At 36.2% G+C, this 19,482-nt stretch overlaps 1 protein-coding gene across 1 annotated transcript in view; it reads left to right on the top strand.

Annotated features, from left to right (window-relative positions):
- The window catches only part of ZNF385D (zinc finger protein 385D), a gene marked incomplete at both ends in the record, with an annotated part of 375,132 nt that extends 374,832 nt beyond the window's left edge, over positions 1 to 300 (top strand). The window contains one exon of the mRNA XM_079538653.1: positions 67 to 300. Within this exon, the coding sequence (XP_079394779.1) occupies positions 67 to 300 (234 nt within the window). The remainder of the gene's footprint in view (positions 1 to 66) is intronic.
- Positions 301 to 19,482: the final 19,182 nt, after the last annotated feature.

The raw sequence follows: 19,482 nt of genomic DNA on the forward strand, positions 1-19,482 counted from the left end.
CTGTCATGCAGCTAATATGAACAAATTATGTCTTTCTCTGTTTGTTTGTTTCTCTCTTCCTCACAGGTAAAATTAGTATTTTCAAAGGAACCTTCAAAGCCAATGGCTCCAAGAATCTTACCAAATCCACTAGCAGCTGCAGCAGCAGCTGCTGCTGTGGCTGTGAATTCCCCCTTCAGTCTTCGAACCGCCCCAGCAGCCACCCTTTTCCAGACTTCAGCACTTCCTCCAGCACTCCTACGACCAGCTCCGGGGCCTATACGGACCACCCATACTCCTGTGCTGTTTGCTCCTTACTGAACTCCAAACAGGAAATAATTGTACTGCAATAATTTTTCAAATCAAAACAAACAAAAAAGAAAACCAAGAACATTGAACTATGCAGTGTTTATTTATAGTTTAAAGCATATATGAAGAGCCAGGACTTTTGATAGAGAACTGAACAAATTCTAAATGGGGGAATGGGCAGTATTTTCTCCAGATGAGAGCATTCCTCTTAAGTATTGATCGTTTTAGAACTGATCTCCAGCATTGATATAGTGATATATAAAACTTATGAAGCCTTTTGACTGTGCTTTTTGGCACATATTTCCCTGCAATGTCTTTCCTGCTTTATGAAACAACTTACAAATTTGTCTGAAGGGCATTAACTGGTTCCAATGTACATAAAATACTTTATTCTGTAGATTAAAGAAGAAGGAAAAGAAAAGAAACACTGTGAATAGTAGTACCTTACCAATCCTCCTGCCAAATCAGCGGTTACTGGGTATTTATCTGAACAAAAGTAGATACAATAGATGTCTTGTAAAACAGTAGTATTGTGTCTCTATCTATGCCACTAGGTTTCTAACTGCATTGCAAAAGTTAAAATGAACAAAATATGTCACAAAAAACAAAAAAAAAAAACAAAAAACAAAAAACACACACACACAAAAAAAGACAATAATGTGGAGTGGTGAGAAAAAAAATGTTTTCCTCACCTGCTGAAGAATGGGCATGAAGGTAATTTATGGTTAAGACAAGATAAATGATCAAGAAAATTTAGTGGGAAAAAAAAATAAATCAAATGCTGTACACAGAATAGGTCAAACTTCTATTTAAATGAGATCATATGTGTACAGTTCCAAACTGTAATACTTACAGTACTGTTCAAAGTTTAAGGCCAGTGGATAGCAAAAAATACAGTCTTGTTATGAAACAGGCCTGACACTTCAGTGTTGAGCAGAGGGAAGACACAAGTGGGTTATGCATAGTCATACCTAGCAAATTAATATCAAGAGAGAGATCCTGGCTTCATTTAAGTCAGTATAAAATTCCTCCTGACTGCAGTGTAGCCAGAATTTCATCCTGAGAATGGCACATATTCTTTTTATATCATACCAGTGGGAGTGTCTGTAGATACAGGTAATATTTTTTTTTTGCAGTAGGCTTAGTTTTAGAAACAGATTTATTCTCTTGTTTTATTTCCTACTGATGTGATATAAAATGTTTTAGTATACCTATAAAATGCAAACAGCAACACAAGATACATATTATGAGATAACTGCACATTGTGGGTTTGGAACAAATACAACCTTTAGGAGCTGAAGGGACCCTTGAATTCTGTAGCTGACCATTATGTATGGACAGCGTAAAGCCTTATATGTCTACTGTGAGGCTTAAAGGGGTTGACTGTGTCCCTTTAAAATAACATTTATCAGGGTTATATATAGATATATTGTATATATGTTAGAGTAAGAAAAATAACTTATAAACAGAAAATCTACTATATAAAATAATTATATAACCATTGAGTTTCACATGTGGATCATTATGTGATAAGTAACAAACAGCAGAGAAAAAAAATAGTTGTCTTGAATCTGATTCTTGCTGCCTGCTTTTTCCCATAGAGAGCTGAAAAGTATCTATTAATATTACAGAGTGTGTTGCTGAATCACTTGTGACCACTCTGATGTGTAGCTAAGTGAAATGCCTACCATACATTTAGATGGAATAAAAATTAAAAACATAATTTAAGTTTAGATTCGGAAATGATTTAAAAAATTCTGTTAAATGGTAGTAATGCAAAATATTGACCACGCGGTTGCTATATAATACTGCCTGTGGTTAATATGGACAGGTGGGAGATATAGAGGATGGGAATATACAGCACTTTTGACTTGCAGTTCATCAGTGAGCCTTCCATATATGTTGGTATTTGCCATTTTTTAAACCTCTCTGCATATAGATTTTATAAATATATATATATAAAGAGAGAAAGAGGTTCCATGGATGTCTGTGTCCAAAGAATTCCAAAGAGATGCATTTATTTATCTAGAATTATTAAAATAATTTCTATATTATGTATATGTTTTTCATCAAGTTTATTTGCAAATGTTTGTGCCTTGAAATGAAGTAGGCTTTTGGTTATATTTAATTCACTCCAATGTAGCCATGACATAGATGTGAAATAGATGCGTTAGGGCTGGTTATTAGCTGGATTATTTTGCCCAGTTTCCAAAAAAGAGAAGAGAATGAGTAAAGTTTAGGCACCGAAATAACTGGGGGCTGACATCTAAAAGGGCTCCCTACTCTACAGCTCCCAGTAAAGAGGCAGACCAGCTTTCAAAACCTGTGCTAATCACTCAGAATTTAGAAAATCTTCCCACTTATATGGGTACATAAACATTTTGTTGTCAGGTGAAACTTCTCTTTAAAAACTCTTAGGCTTGGTCTTTAAAACTAGTTTCAACCTTCCTTTTTTTTTTTTTTTTTTTTTTTTTTTTCAGAAGATGTAGTGCAATTGCCAGTTGTGTGCAGATTCTTCCTCAAGTAGGGCACTGGTTTTCCAAATGTGCTCCTTCAGCCACCGTGTATCTGCAGAGCTTTCTGTAACAGCCTATGTAATAAAACATTTGCAGAACAAGCAGAGGAGGGCTGGGGTGGGAGAGGCCTGAGCAGAAAATCTTTTCCCCAGGAAATGCAGACAGGAGAAAGGGAGACCTACTAATATCCTATAGGCTTTTACGTACAGCCTTATGGTACGTGGGCACCTGCTGTATATCCTACCATGTTGTCATGATGCCACCAAAATCAACAGGCTGATCCTTTCATAATGTGGCCTGTGGCATGTATGGAGGCACAGTACTAAATGCAGAATTAATAAAAGTTTTGGTAGAAATAAAAAGAGTGTCATTCCAACTACTTACATGAGCTAATTCCCAATGACACCTTAAGTTTTCTTGGACCTCTTTTGTCACAGTGCTCTATGGAACAAGTTTTTGTTCACACAAGTCTCTTTTAAATTTCAGCTGTAAACAGACTCAGTTCTTTTTATGTCTCTTACTCACTACCTAATAAAAGATAAAGACTAAATGTTAGAATGTATAGTGGATTTTCTGTGCCTTGCTGTTCCACTCCCTTTTGGTCAGTACAAAATCAATGACCCTGGAATGTTAGCACAAAGATATTATACTAAATATATGTCAGAGAAAACACTGGCACAGCAATGTGATTGGGCAAGGGTATATCCACAGTAGCTGAAAAAGGAGCTAGCAAATAGAAGACACTTTACACTTACCTATCAATACATTCACTGTGGAAAGCACTATAAAAACAAAATATGTCACTATATTTCATAATACAGTAACACTCCAGGGCTGGGAAGAAACCTAAAGCACAAGGAAACAGATAATTTCACTGAAAATACAGTCACTCACTGGAATAACAGTGTGAAATCAGCCTGCAGGGAAATGGTTGGGTATGAACTCAGAAAAACAAATAGGTTCAGGGATATTTTCTTAAATTCTATATTAAATGTTAAAGAATGACTATTCTATTCTGACCCAGAGAGATGGTATTTTTGTGGGAGGGATATATATTTATATTTTTACACTATCTGCATTTTTCCAACTATCTCTGGCTTTAAACCTTTGTTCTGAAGGTTCATCATTGCTCTGAAACATGAAATCGGTTACCTTCTTGAAAGCTGCTGTAAAAGCTGATGTGAGAGGTTGGTAAGCAAATGGTATGAATATAGTGATCTGAAATGAACTGGAAGAAAAAAAAAGAAATGGCCATGTCAAGGAATATTGTATTTGAAAAGTATACATCTTTATTTTAAAATAAAAATATATGAAATTAAAAATAGCTAAATAAAGTTAATATAACTAGAAGAATTACATCTGTCATTTTAGTACTGGGATATCACAATTGGCGCTGTATTTTAAAAGATGAAAAAGTCTTTAGCTGTTAAGCAACAGAAGGATGCTATGGGAAAAATTAATGTCTCGCACTCATTATCTTCCAGTTATGCCAGGAATGCTGTGACTGAATGAACTTGCTTATAATCACTTATACTCTAGGCCCCAATTATAGCTAAGAGTATTGGTTCAATATTCCCTGAAAGCTGAAATTATATTTCTTAGGTCTCTCTGCATCTGCCTTCTGCTCCCTGTAAATGCATAGCTTTTAGATTCTCTCTGAAGCATCTTGAAGAACTTCTACCATAATATCTCCCTTTTTTTTGCAAAAATAAATATGATTTATGAAAATAAGACAAATATTGAGGAGCAAGACTTGAAAAGGTTTTACTACATACACATAATTTTTTACCAGCAAATATGAAATGTAGCTACCCAAATTGTTTGGATGCATAAATCTTTGAAAACAAGGTGAGTTTTAAAGTCTGTAGCACATTTTGGTCTTTGGTTTGGACTGGGTGATCCTGTGGGTCTTTTTCCTTGGTGATTCTATGATTCTATGATTTTAAGGATCTATAATTTTTATTAACATGAATGTCTGAATTTCCACTGTTAAAAGTAACTTCAGCACAGTTCAGGTTTCAATGATCTAAGCAGCTAAAGCTCTCAGGGAAACAACTGTGGTATTCCTATTAACCTAGACTTACTTAAAAGCATTAGCTTATAATTTATAAAATGCTACAGAAATTTTTTTACAACACATCTTCCCATTCTCTTTATCTGAAAGCACCATTACTTCAGTCCTAGTGGATCATAGAAAAGCTTCTCTGCTGAGATTCTGTGCTTGACAAAAGAAATAGCAATGCTGATAGATCCTATCTTAAACTAGTAGAAATCTCAAACATACAGTTAAGGGTTTAACCAGGGCTGAGAGCTTCATACCCTTCCCCCACCTATAAGATTTATTACAATTTGGAACCATTTTGGATTAAATGTGACTACCTTCAGGATAACAGTTACACAGCCTGATCTGAAATGTCAAAGGCTGAGACACTCTATGCTCCAGACCAAAATTAAGGATAGTATGAAAACCATACGCTCTTAAACCTGGGATTCCTGAAAGTGGTTGCAAAGGTTTTTAACTGTGGTAGAGGCAATGTTTTTTTCCTCCATGCTTGAGTTTTTTCGCAGTCATGCTGCATCGTGCAATTAAGTATCATTCCACTCAGATGCAGAATTGATATATTGATAAAGAAACTTGACTGAACCTGAAATATGACTTAGTGGTGGCCTATTTTTTGTGTTCAGCTTCATGCTGAGATGGTGGAAAAGTAAGGAGAGTCAAAGGACTTAGTGTAATGAACTTGGCAAAATAATTTGGTTCTTTTTACTTGTGCACTGTGAAGCATTACAAGCTAACACATGCATGAATGTTTGGGTAAAATAAGCACCTTGAATGTCATAAGACTGTAAATTGGAAAACAATTAACTTGCTGATGAGAACGATCACAGAAGATTTTGGCTTAGTGCTGTTGTTTTGTTGCAATGGTCTTCACACTATTTACACTGCTAGCACACTAAAATCTATGCTATTTGCTATGGAAAATAAATATTTGACACTCATAACTAGAAGCAAGTATATATATTAGTATTTTTTACATAAATATTGGACACTCAGTCATGGGAGACAAGGCTTTTCCTGTGAAATTCATGCATTTGTGTCTTGTCACACAAGCCAAGATATCACTGCATCGTGTCAATGCCTTGGTCTCCATAAAGGATAGCCATATTTCACATTTGTTTTTTTATTACTAGTTGATTTTTTCTTCTATGTTACTTTATTTGTATTTCCAATGTCTCATAAGAACAAAGAGAAGCCATCAGTTTAAATATTCCCTTCAGAAGCTGGTATTCATCAAGCCCATTGAGGTTCATTTGATCAGTCAATAAATTGAATAAAAAATTGAAAACAACAGTGCTAAAATTATAGTAGTATATTATGAATAGAGAACATACATACACTATAGTACTCTTTACCTACGCTTGTCAGTGTTTTATGTCATAGACAACGCTTTAGTCTTTCAGAATTTCCTGAAGCCTTTCCCTTTTGGGATTCTTCAAAGATTTAATTAAATATAAATGTTATTTCTTATGTTCACTAAAAAATAACTATGCTATTTCTGAGCACAAATGCAATAGAAAAAAAGCATAAAAATCATAAAATATTTTCTCACTGTAAATGCCTGCAGCATTTTTTAACAGCTCCAGCCTTTTGTCTGCTTGTGGCTGATGGCTGTCATTTACCATGGGAACAATTCTCATCCACACATGTATCAGGTGAAAGTTGTTCTGCTCAAAACAGTCTGACAAGTGTAGGTGTTCTTCTGGGGCACAACAAAGTGGGAGATGATAGCATGTGGGCAAAAATATTATGCTTTTATAGTATCCTGCTTAACACATTCAAAACTGGTTGATGGCTTGAAGGGAAAGGGCAGCACCCACTGAACAACATTACAAGATGTCCCCTCCCCACATGTTCCTGATGTGTTTGTATCAAAGAGGAGAACAATTTGAAGAAAATTATGATTTGAGGAATTAGCTTGCATTCTACTGCAAGTGTTTGAGTTTGAAGGACAATCCTCTCCAATAACACCCCTATCTTCTGCTAAAATGATTTTTAATTTCAGACATATTTTGGATGTAGTCTTGGTCCATAGCATTACCAGCTAAATTGCTGTCTGAATCTGTTCTTCAGAATTAATCTGTGAAGACAATTTTTGGAGCAGAAGGAAAAAGAATGTGATGAGCCTTACATTGGACCCATTTTTTTTACCTACTACACTTGTCTAAGTCCTACCAGCTCACTGAAATGTAGGTGTCAAATTAGGAAAAAAAAATTATTTCTTATACTCTTTTTATAGTTTTAGAAAGGAGATGCAAACAGATGTCACTCGTTATCCACTCATTCAAACAGCAAAATCTCCATGTACTTGTGCACACCCGATCCCTTCCCTACATATACACTGCTCTTATTTCCCTCCTATCCCTCTCTTCTCACCTGTTTGGTGACTCCCCATAAGAATGGAACACAACAACGAGTATTAAAAGGAAAAAGAAATAAAACACCTGTGAATAGATGTATAATGCAGATATGTAATAATGGGAATGTAAAGTCCTATATCATTTCAGTCATATAATATAATCTAGCATATGGCTCAATTTTGTGCTAACAAGCACTACATTCAGCCCCTCGTTACAGTGGTCACAGAAATCAACATTTTTAGCTGTGCTTCAGTTAAACCTTCTCCCTGTATGCTCTGTTCTCCTCTTGGGTATTTTGCATGGCAAATAAATACTTGGAAGAAAAGCTAGAGCTATTTTCATTTCCTTCACAAAGCTAAGGAAAGCAGTAGGAAAAAAAGAATCTGGCCTTTCATGTTTTATTGATGTCTGTATTCCAGTTAATTGTCAGAAACTTCACTGCTGCAGTAGATACTTAAGAAGCTTTTCAGTTCTGCTCCATAAGACAGGATGTGGTGATGTGGTGGATCACTATTCATGCCACAGACATTTAATCCAGAGCAGCGTACAAATCATCTGCACTACACCACTGACATACTTAAAACATAAGCTTCAGTAAAGGCATTTGAATCCTCAAAACCTGCCAGGGCCCTCTGAAAGCTTGGTGATGAAGAGCACACGTTACGTAATGCGGTGTCAAAGAGCTGCTAGAAGGACATCCAGGTGAGTCCAACAGCTGTGTTGCATTTGGGCAAGAAAGTATAATGATTCCTGGCAATTTAATGTAGGAACTTTCCTTCTGTACCCAAATGTGGGAATGTTTTCAATGCTGGTCAGTGTATTGAAGCAACTGGAAAATCAAGAAGTCTGTCAGCAATATTGAACATATCTCCAGCTATAGATGATCTCCAATGCTGCAATAACAAACCTCAAAACTGAAGCCAAATAATTCATCAGAGTAACAAAAAAAACTCTTCCTAGGCCTGGCAGAAAATCAGCATGGGCCCTTCTTTCTTAACAGAATGCATATTTATATATAGGGTACTGAGAGTACTGAGGACATCACCAAAAATTGACCCTGATCCATACATGCTCAGAAATGCTAAATTTCAATGACGTTTTTGTAAGTTCAGTGGTAAAGTTTCATGGTTTGGCAGAGTGTAATAGTAATTTTGATTGATAAATAGTCAATATAATGTCTCTAATTAAAGAAGAGTGGAGAGAAGTGACTGGGACAATTCTATCTTGCTATTTAACCCCCTTGATGCTTCACTTAGATCTTTTTAAAGGTCGGAGTTATTAACTGTGTGGAAAGGGCAGTGGGTTAAGAAACAATTGTGGCTTCTCAAAGGTAGATTAAATGAGACAGAATTAGCAGTGTTTGAGCAAGTTCTTTATTTGGCAAGGGTAGAATCATTGTTACAGAATAAATTATTTGCCATAGTGCTCTATTATGAGGATTCAGACAACAATTTGAGAAGGAATTGACTGAAGTGAAGATGTTATAGACTAATAGTATAAAGTTATTAAAGTGAAGAGAAAGGCTAGAACTCTATTCCTCACGAGCAATTCAAGTTTGTAACTGGAAAGATCATGTACTCTTTGCGTTTTCTGATAACACATGTGAAGAGCTATCATCAATAGACAGAAGAAGAAGATATTTTTCTGAAAAAATAGAATGTCTTTGAGAACTGATGTAACAAAAAGGAGCTGAAAACAATAGGAAAGAAAGGGCTGATCATGCATTTAGAAATTAATAATAAGTAACTCTAAGAACTCAACTCTTAAAAATAGGTGGAGAAGGTAACAACCTTGGTATATTATGGCGATGAGCTATAAATTTGATACACATGTTCTTAAAAATGGAAATCCTTTCATCGAAATATGTTCCATGTTATGCCACTGTAGACTAAAAACTCCATAGTTTGCTAGTTTCAGAGAGTCATGATCAAGAATAATTAAGTTTTTAGAAAAGATTTAGAGAAAAAAAAAAAAAAATGAGGTGAAAAGAGAAACTGGTAGATGAGAGAAAATATAACACTTATATGCCTAGAATAAGATAAGGAAGGACTTGATGCTTTACAGGAGGGAAATGCAGACACTTGTATGATTCAAGCATTTCTGGAGCTAGAGAAGGATTTTTCTTGGATCAAAATACTTAGTTAAGTGTTGCCAAACTTCTTCAAATCTCTTCAAATCTCATGTTAAATATTTAGCCCCTTTTCTTTTTGGATCCCACTGTCATGGCCTAGAGTGCCTGGCATGCATGAATCAATAATTCATCTCTGCTGCTGAAAGTGTGTGCAGAGGCAAAGAAAAGAATGGAGAACTCTTATCCTAGTTTGCTCACAAATCACTTTAATTCAACTAAAACAGTTAGCAGCATGTAGATTCAAAAGATAATCAAGATAGCAAATGATTTAATACAGATGAAACAAACTCAAGGAAATGTATGTGTAGTGGCTTGGGAAACTTAGCCTTGCAACTTCCCCAATTATTCAAGTGAATCTGTTTCTTCCCATTACTGATCTACTGTACTAACCACATCAGATGTTGGTGGCAGTCTCCCTGGAATTAATACATTTCCTTAGTTTTATTTCCTCGTGATTTATTTTTCATTCCTCATTCTATATTCTTCAGTTTAATTTCATTGTGGCAAACTTGTCTAGTTCCACTTCTTTCTGCAAAATGGAGTTGGTCCATTGCTCAAAACAGATCTATGGTACCTTCCTTAACTTTTGGAAATCCCATGGAGGAGAAAGATATTTGGATATTTGGTCAGGTACTAGGTCCATAGAACAGTCATGGTTTTGTGTTTTCACATAGTAGACTGTGATCAGTACGTTTTCAAGGAGCTTATGAGATAACAACTTAAAAACCTCATAACCTTCATGAACTTGGTTTAAGGTACCTCAGACTAGTGCAGCTGTATTCACAGTAAACATATGAGGCAGCACAACTGCTGTTTAACATAGGGATTGAAGAATGAAAACTGGGACTACAGACTGAACATAAATAGACCTTATTTTCTACTATAACCACTGCAATCTCAAATCCCAATTCCATTACCACTTAACTAAAGATGCCAAAACCCTATCTATACTGCAGTTGACAATACTACATCACTAAACTGTAGAATAATTTAAGTTGGACCACTGGAGGTCATGAAGTCCAAACTCAAATCAGGGTTATTTTCCAAGTTAGGTAAGGTTGTTCATTCAATGCTTTGTCCAATTGAGTTTTTAAAATCTCCAGAGTTGGAAAGTACACAGAAACTCTAGGCAGCTTGGTTCAGAGCTTAACTGGTGTAAAACTTTTATTTATAAATCTCTAGCTGATGAAGTTTTGTCTCCTTGCATTTGATTTTTGCTGAACTTCATGAAGTAGCTGGCAGTTTATTTTTCTTGTCAGTGAATGTCCTTTAGAAAGACTAACTTACTCTCCAATTTAACAGCCACTGCCCCCTCTTCCACCCTGCAAGCTTGATTTATTTGTAATTATCTATACCACTACTGAAGGTAATAACTGATACCTTGTACTGTCTCAGTACCAGTTCCTGAGGAATATATTTGCTAGCAGCCTGTTAGTTAGATTTTTGAAACACTGACTCCGGACATATCAGTCCATCCAGCTTTCCACCTCCCTTGTACTTCTCCTATCCAAAATACATCTGTCAAGTCTGATTAAAAGATCTTATTTAAAAGTGTGTATAAAGCCTTATAAAGTCAGTTAATCAGCTTGCCTTGCTCAGAGCCACTCATTTAATGATGAAAACATTCAGGCTGGTCAAGTAAAATTTGTCCCAGACTAAGTCATGCTGACTGTTCTCAATTACCTCATTCGTAGGAGTCTGTAAGACTCACCCCATTTTTTTTTTTCATCAGTCAGGTTCCTCAGGTATACCCTGACTAGTTTTGTGCATTGCGTGTGTCTACTTTATTAATTTTTCCTCACTATCCAAATAGGATAAAGCACCTCTCTTTATCCAAATTCCACTGCTAGGACTACTACAAGTTTTTCCATCTCCTTTGTTTCTGCATTTATTTGTCCCTTTCAATAATGTTGTTTGGGGGGTATTTTCCATGTTTTTGTTGTTTGTGTTTCTTTTCTGCTGATGTACCTGCAGAAAACTTACATGTTGCCATTTACATCTCTCAATTTCAACTCCACCTTTGGCCTTCACAATTTCTTCTCCTCATGATTGGGCAATGCTTTCATAATCAAAGGAAATTCAGACTCGCTTCTGGCTCCTGCACAGATCTTTGATTTTATTCTTTTTGTAGGCCCTAAGCTGATGAAAATCAGGTACTGTTCATCATGCAGGCAGCTGGTGGAAATCTGTTTTCAGAGTCAGGAAATCACTGACTAGTATCTTCTCGCAGGCTGAAATGATGCTCCATCCATTTGTTCTCATTATTCCTGGCTTAGAAAATCTGGTTATGACTTTTTTTTCTTCTTCTCCTCTACATATTATTATACTGGAAAAACAAAAACAACAAAAACAACAACAACAACAAAAAAAAAACACACACATCAGAAATGTACAGAGACAGTAATGAACACATTGGAAGATTTTGGAAATACATTGATGTCAGCATATAAAGATAAACTAAAATGAATCAGAAGTTACTGATTCAGGTAGAATAAGATTCATCCAACAGGTAACATCACTTTAGGAAGAAATGTCATCACTGAGATTTTATTAGTATATAATATAGTATATGCATTTATATTAGTACATAAATGACTGCTTTTAAATATTTAGTCTGGAATTGATTTTAGAATGGTTGCTGGAAGGTGCTTCACATAGTACAGTAACTCACAACCATGCTATGAAATAAAAGTATTCCATGGTGAACAGCATAAGTCTGATACTATAGTTATCATGTCAGTAATGTGGCCATTAAGTTTTCACATTAACATTTATTATGGTGTCATTAGAACACTCTTCCTTTTTGATGTATCCAAGCTCTACTACAATATGTATTTGTTGACATCACATCTGTTTTAGGAGGCCAAATGATTACAAGTTACCACGGAAACTAATAAGCAGTATGCAAGGAATGGGTTGCACAATTGGTTTTGCTAGATAGCAAGTCATTGCTGTTTTAATTTCAATTAAATTGCATCTACTTCTCATGTCAGTAACATAAAAACAACAAACCATGTACTATTTCAAGAAGAATTCACATAGCTATATTCATTTAATAAATAGAAATCAACATATTTTTGCAGCTCATACAAATGGAAGTTATAGAGGAATGTAATTTGTTGGTGGTTTTGTGTACTTTACGTATGAAATGGTGTATTTTATGAGTTTGCAGAAAACCTTTTCCATTAAGTCCACCAGCCTACATGAACACACCCTAGCATCTGAAGGAGTTATAAAAACTGGGTTATTTAAATTTGTTTTTGTAGTTTGGCTTGTCTACTCAATTTGATATAAATGCTTATGAAGTTATTGTTGCTGTGCTGCTCTATGGAAAGAAAAGTTTAGAGTAAAGCAAGTAAGTGGTGTTGAAACTGATTTAGATAAGAGGCTTTTGTAAAATGTATCACTCATCCCTAACTCCTGAGTAGATTACACTGATGAGCTGCACCAAGCCAAGAATGAAAATCAAATAGCTTAACTGTTTTGAAAGCAGGAGATGATCCTCAATGAACCGTATCTTTTTGGGGCTTTAATTATCATTGTTGGAAATAATTGTTACTTACTGTGCAGGAAAAAAAATACGGATTATCTGTAGCCCTAAAGAGCATAAGTGGAGTAATATTTGGGTAATAGATTATTAATTTTTAAAGCATTATTGTACACAATTATTATCTTTTGTCATGTTTGGAGCCAGATGTCTTTGTGACAGTTTTGTTCATTGAGTTGTACCACTGCTCCAAACCTTTGTCATGTTTGTAATCTTCCACTCTTCAGAAACCCACCAAAATATCTTCAAGGCAGCTGAAGAATGCAGCAAATGCTGCTGCTGCATGCACTAAATGGGACGGACAGAGAGCATGGCAGGCTGGGAGGGTGCACTTCTGAGCCTTTAGGGAGACAGGGAGCCAAGGGGACATTCCTGCAGCTGGAAAAAAATGCCAGGCATTCGAGGAGATAATACAGGGAAGCACTGCCATTATGATGATGTGTTTGGTGGCTGTTATTTTCTTGCTTGCTAGATTTGTTGCCCAGTAACAGTAGGACTGCTTTCATTATAATGTTTCCTCATTGTTTCCTTATGCAGAGCAGATACATGTGTGCTATAACTAAGACCAGACCATCCCACAGCTTTCCTCATGTGTGTCATAAAAGGCCTATTCTTAACTGTTCATATTAGGAAAGCTGAAATGAAAGTAAAACATGAGTGTTCTTTTTTGATATGAGTAAGCTTCAAGATTGACTAGACAGCATACCCAATGCCTGCATTAGAACAGTCAGACAAAATTATATGAGTCTATAGAATCTCTGAAACTGTGAAGATGTGGGGGATCTACTGACAACATTTTTACCTTCTTTCTATTTTTGGATAGCATTTCTCCAAAACAATTATTTTCAGTGATGTGTGTTGACCAGTTCTATAATGACATTCAGGGACTGCCTGTGGCAAAACTAGATCAACAAAACATATAAACTATTGCTGAAAATGATGAGTTATTTGTTCCTTATCAGCAGCTAGTAATAATTACTGATAAAAATGCACCATGGTAATTCAGACTACTGTTTATGTAAATAGTATTTTGTTTTCCCAATCATTCTGGCTGCACACATGCTAAAATTAATTTCTGATGATCATATTGCAAGCAACACAATAACAATTAGACACACAAATGTATCTCAGGTCTTGTGTCCAGACAAGGGATAAAAACATGGGCCAAAGCATAAGCACAGGTCATAGAGCCAATGTAAATGTAGCTCTGTACGTCAAAGCAGTAATTGACACACAGAAGAATATTTAATGTTACATTTGGAACATGAATGTTTGGGAAAAAAATGCTCTGACAGGTTCCAAGTATACATACATGTATAAATATATATGTGCATGTATGTGTATATATACCATATAAAATTTTTCGTGACAGAAAATCTCTTGTATTAGTATGAGCGAAGCAGTGCAGCTGGCTATCAGTGGATATCTGGATAAACTGAATAAAGAGGAAAGGAAAAAGTAGAAATGGTATGCTCAAAGCTGCATAGGGATAGCAGGAAAGGGGAAGCTTCATCCGTACAATGTATAACATACCTCCTTCAAAAGTTGTAAACCTGCTGAAAATTAGCTGCAGAGAAAAATTAAAATACTCCTCTTTCAAGAGACTACTCAATACAACAATAAAATTTTTACTGGAATATACAGTCACAAAACTTTTATTTTGCTTTTTTTAGAAAAATACTGAAAATGTAAATAGATGTTGGAATTATTTATCAAATATTATTCCACAGTTCTGGAAGGAATGTTACAACCACACTTAATCTATCATATTATTTAGCAGTTGGCAACTCTGTCAACAGCAGGGAGGATTGGAACCTGGGGATCTTCGAGGTCTCTTCCATCCCAAGCCATCAGACATTCACACATATCAGCTTGGTGTGCTAGTTAGTATAATACACAAATGAACTAATATTATGAATGTATATACTGAATGATTTACAAATGTTGCACAGGTGTGAAAATCAGAAGACTGTTCCCTGATTCTCTGATAAAAAATACGAAACTGTTGCAACAAATACAATTTTTTTGCATAATTAAAGAATTAAAGTTGAAGTAGATGAGACTGCAAACAACAAAAAATGACCAATTCTGTAGCATCTTAGTGTTTCTTTGTTGTAGTTTTTAATGGTATTAAAATTGCAATACATTCAGAAAACAAATATGAATAGACAAAACAAAAATAGATTCTCTTGAAGTATTAATCAAAGACAATAGTTACAGGATGATATGCTAGTCAATCAAACTTTAGATAAAGGAAGCATTATGTTTAGATTTAAATAAAGAAATTAAACTGTATAGTAACTCATACAACTATTTCTGGGTTTGAATAAGTAGAATCCAGTCCATAATTTTTCCCTGGGGAATAAAGATGAGAATTTCAAAGGATTTCTCCTAGCTAAATGCATTTTACATACATGCATAATGCAAAAGTATAAGCTGCAGGGAGAAATATTATGGTTATATACAAAGTTAAAATTATGTGACATTTAAAGTATATATTAGAATCCGCATACATGGAACAGCGACTGTGTTTATTTCTTGGCCTTGGATCAACAATAAATGCTTTCATGGCAGCTGTTTCACAGAAGTGCCTTAAGGGTCAAGTGTGTGAGGGGTACGCCCTGGTGGAGTCAAACTATTCTCTAGCTGTCAAAACCACATGCTGGTCAATTAAAAGGTAAAGAATATACACAGGCAACTAAATGAAAATGGAAATGGTGATCAGAGGCATGAAACTTCAGTATGCAAAGAGAATGGGAATGGAAATCACATTAAGTGACTGGATTGGACAGTATTTGGAGCAGAACTGGTGATCTGCTCCACATGAGTTTCTACTGTACTTCCGGAAAAGTGATAAGGTCATGCTGAGGAGAATAAATGAAATATTCATGTTTTCCTAATGAGCATCAAGGGTTCCTCTATCTTCTGTTTGATATTATTCTGTTCAGGCTACTTGAAATTAAATCACAAGTGGGAAAGCCAAGGGGAATAACAACGGTGAAGATAAGGTGATATCACAGACTGGCAGAAGCCTTTGAGAGCTGGCAGGGAAGCTATTATCTGACAGGCTAGTTACCAATGACAGGCCATGCTGGTAATGTTTACTCTGCCAGTCTGGAGCATAGGATAAAAAAGGATACTAAAATTTGAAATATTCTAGTTTTTACAGGATAGGACTGAAGGGTTTATAGCAGTTGCTGGTGTGGTGGTAGAAAATGATACATTCAGACATGCTGAAGGATGAAGAAAAAAAGGCAGCTAGGTAGTTTGTTTTCCATCCTTGAAGTTAGGGCAACTGCATCTCAAAACTCATGGAATATATTAACATTCAGGAAAAAAACAAATACAACGTTAGATACTTAGGGATAAACCTTTAAAGACTGCAGATAAACTGAACTGGAAATTCCATTGTGGCATCAAAGAGACAACTTTGGGTTAACAGAACCTCACTCTGGACTCCAGAAGCAATACTCACCCTGCACATGGATCTGCTGGGATATGCAAGATCAAAAGCTCTGTAAACCAAACCGAAGATGTAGAGCCCTCTTCCCACTGCTATAGGCACAGGTTTGTTGCATCTAGCTGCTATTATTTCTCTGAATGTGAAGGAACAGAGACTTGGGAAACTGGTATGCACAAAGGAATGTACAAACAATTAGAACAAAATTGCTTAAGAAATATTATGCTGTCATGAAGTTATCCTGTATATCCTTGAAACAGTGCTAGTTGTACATGCTGTCTTAAAGAGTCAGCTCTTCGAGCTAAATTCATTAACATGTATTTGAGTGTCAGACTATTTTTAAATAATGAAAGGCTAGAGATAAATCACAATCATTAGTACAGAAGGTGAGCTCTGGTGTGGACCATGCATTTGATCCTCACACATTACAAAGTTAATAATCTCTCTCAGAGTTTTCTACATTCAGCTTTATTAATCTAGACAAGGTTTACGTGCAGTTGTGTCAGAATGAATAATTTAAAATCAAATCCCTGAAACAGAAGGAAAAGGATCAGCGCACTAGCTGGTTCTCATTGACCCTTGGAAAAAATATACAGTTTAAAATATACTTTGGTTTGAATTTCAATGCTTGTAAAAGGTTGAGATATACAGATTAAGACGCTGACCTTTCCTTTTCTTCCTTAGGTGAAATAGAACACAAGCAATGTCCATGCAATCGTCCAGAAAAAAAAAAAAAAAAAAAAAGGTGAAGAATATGAGTTATGAGTGTTTCAGTAATGTGAGGATAAAAGTCAACCTTGTGATTCTCTGAGAAGAGGTCATGTTTTGGACTTTGGTCAAACCATCCTGGGAGTTTTCTAAAAGAACGTGAATTACTCTTTTTGACAAACCTATTAAAATATGAAAAGCAGAGGAAGTCATCCAGTGCATACTGAAATTTATAGAGAATGGAATGCACTTTGACCCTGCCAATATGATTGAGAACTGAACAATATCCTCCCAAAATGACCTGCAGCAGAAAGAGCCTCAAAATAGTATTTAATGAGGCTTTTCCAATACAGTACAGCACTAGCCCAATACTGGTACTTCATGTTGCGACTGCAGTGCTGGCAGCAAGAGTAAATCCCCAGGTCATCCCTCCAGCCTGATGTTCTGCCCAAGATATCAGTGATGCTTATCTCTGTCTGACTTAATCTCGCACCTAGAGAGCAATCACAAAGGTCTCATGCCTGTTGATTTAAGTATTTAAATGACAGGTTTGCACCTCATTAGCCTAAAGGATTTGCCTTTTCTCTCCTTGCTTATGCCCTAAGAAAGATATGAAAAAGGCCAGAGTGGTAAGAAATCACATCCCAGATGTATTTTAACAGATTATAGATATCTGTGTCTTTATTGGGATCATGTCTGGTTATGCCAGCATGCACTGTTATCTGTGAGTGAACAAAGCCCTGAAATAGTAAGCAAGAGAACATCCAGGCTCTGTATTGTGATTAAGCTTTTGGGAGTGAACTGCTTCAGTGTGCTTGGATTGATGCCTCCCAAAGTCAGAAACTGGGCTGTGGCTCTGGAGGGTCTCTGGAGGCAGGTTAAGATGCCTCTGAAGGAAAAGGGCAACTGAATCAGCAGTGTTTAGAGATCAGAATACACGTTAGACTTTACATGTATGAATGTTACCCAAGCTCATCTTCAGAACAGCTGAATAGTAAATGTAGGTGATTTAACAGCTTTTTAATGGATATAGGAATTTGAGCTGAATTACATCCTTCTCAGTCATAATTGGTTATGACCAACAAGGCAGGCAGTTCCAGTGCCTATTCACAAGATCCCTTTAAGTCCTGACAACATATGGAGTTACAATGACACAAGAATTACGCACACATACAGATGGGTAATTCAATCACCCAAAATATATGTTTATAAAATATGTTCTCACCACCCCCATAAATAACAGCATTCAGCATTTAGTGACAGGCTAATAGAAATGTTGCCATGCTCATTTTTGGCCATGAGCAAAACATTCAGTATATTAGATGCTGCTAATTTCTTTGTTTTAAATATGCTATCCTTTTTAAATCTCTTGCATTTTTCCTTCAATTTTCTCATGTGCTATTCTTTATCTCTGAGATTCAGACAGCTGTCTGGCAGGAGCATGGCAGAATGCCTGGTCAGGGAGTGACCACATTAGCCTTGGAAAGCCTTGGAACTGGCTGACAGGATAGTGCTGGGGTAGCCAGCCTGGAGATTTGTGGATGTTGTACTCAGGGGGATGAGGGAATTGGTACTATTAAGTAACAGTTGGTCTTAATAATCTTGATGGTCTTTTTCAACTTAAATGATCCTCTGTGGCTAACAACGCCCAATCCTGCAGGCCTTGAAATGGGTGCACACATTACTGCCCCACTACATCAAAGGCAGACAAAGCCTTGCAAACCTGAGAGGCACAATTTCGTGTATGCATGTGTGTGTGTATGGAGAGTGAAAGATACACCTCCACTTCTGTTGAGCACAATTGGTGTTTCAGAAAGAAATGTAATCTTAGCAGATCTAATTGTACATCCAGGACAGATATAGCAAACAACTGTGGCTTAAAATTCAACAAACTATTAATTAGGATAATTCAAGATAGGTTAGACTAGGAACAGCCAACCTCAGAGCTCCCAAAAGGCCTGCCAAGTGCTAGATGTCCAGACCCAAACAGATATGCAGCTGTGCATGTGCCACAAGCTCTACCAGTTGCCTGCATGGTGCCCTGGTCTCAACTGCACTACGAAGCAGTCAGCAGGTGCTTATGAACGATCAGGAGGCAGCCTTAATGGTGCAGTCCTTCAGGGCCATTTTTTGGTTCCCACTGGGCTCAGTGCAATGCGAAACACATGTTTCTCAATTAATTAAGGCACTTCAATATGTTCTTAATATTTTTTTGGGTTTTTTTGGACTTTTCATGAGTAAGAACTGTATAAATTTAAGATGCGATCAGAAATGAAATCCAGTACGAATAGCTGAAGTCAATCAGTTTCAGTAAACCCAATAAGCTATTGCAAATGCATAATTTTATCCAAGAATTTGGCTAGCACTATTGGGATAGTTTTAGATGCATTTGCTGAACTGTCCTATAATTATA

The sequence above is a fragment of the Tetrao urogallus genome (assembly GCF_951394365.1).
Source record: "Tetrao urogallus genome assembly, chromosome: 7".
NCBI lineage: Eukaryota > Metazoa > Chordata > Aves > Galliformes > Phasianidae > Tetrao > Tetrao urogallus.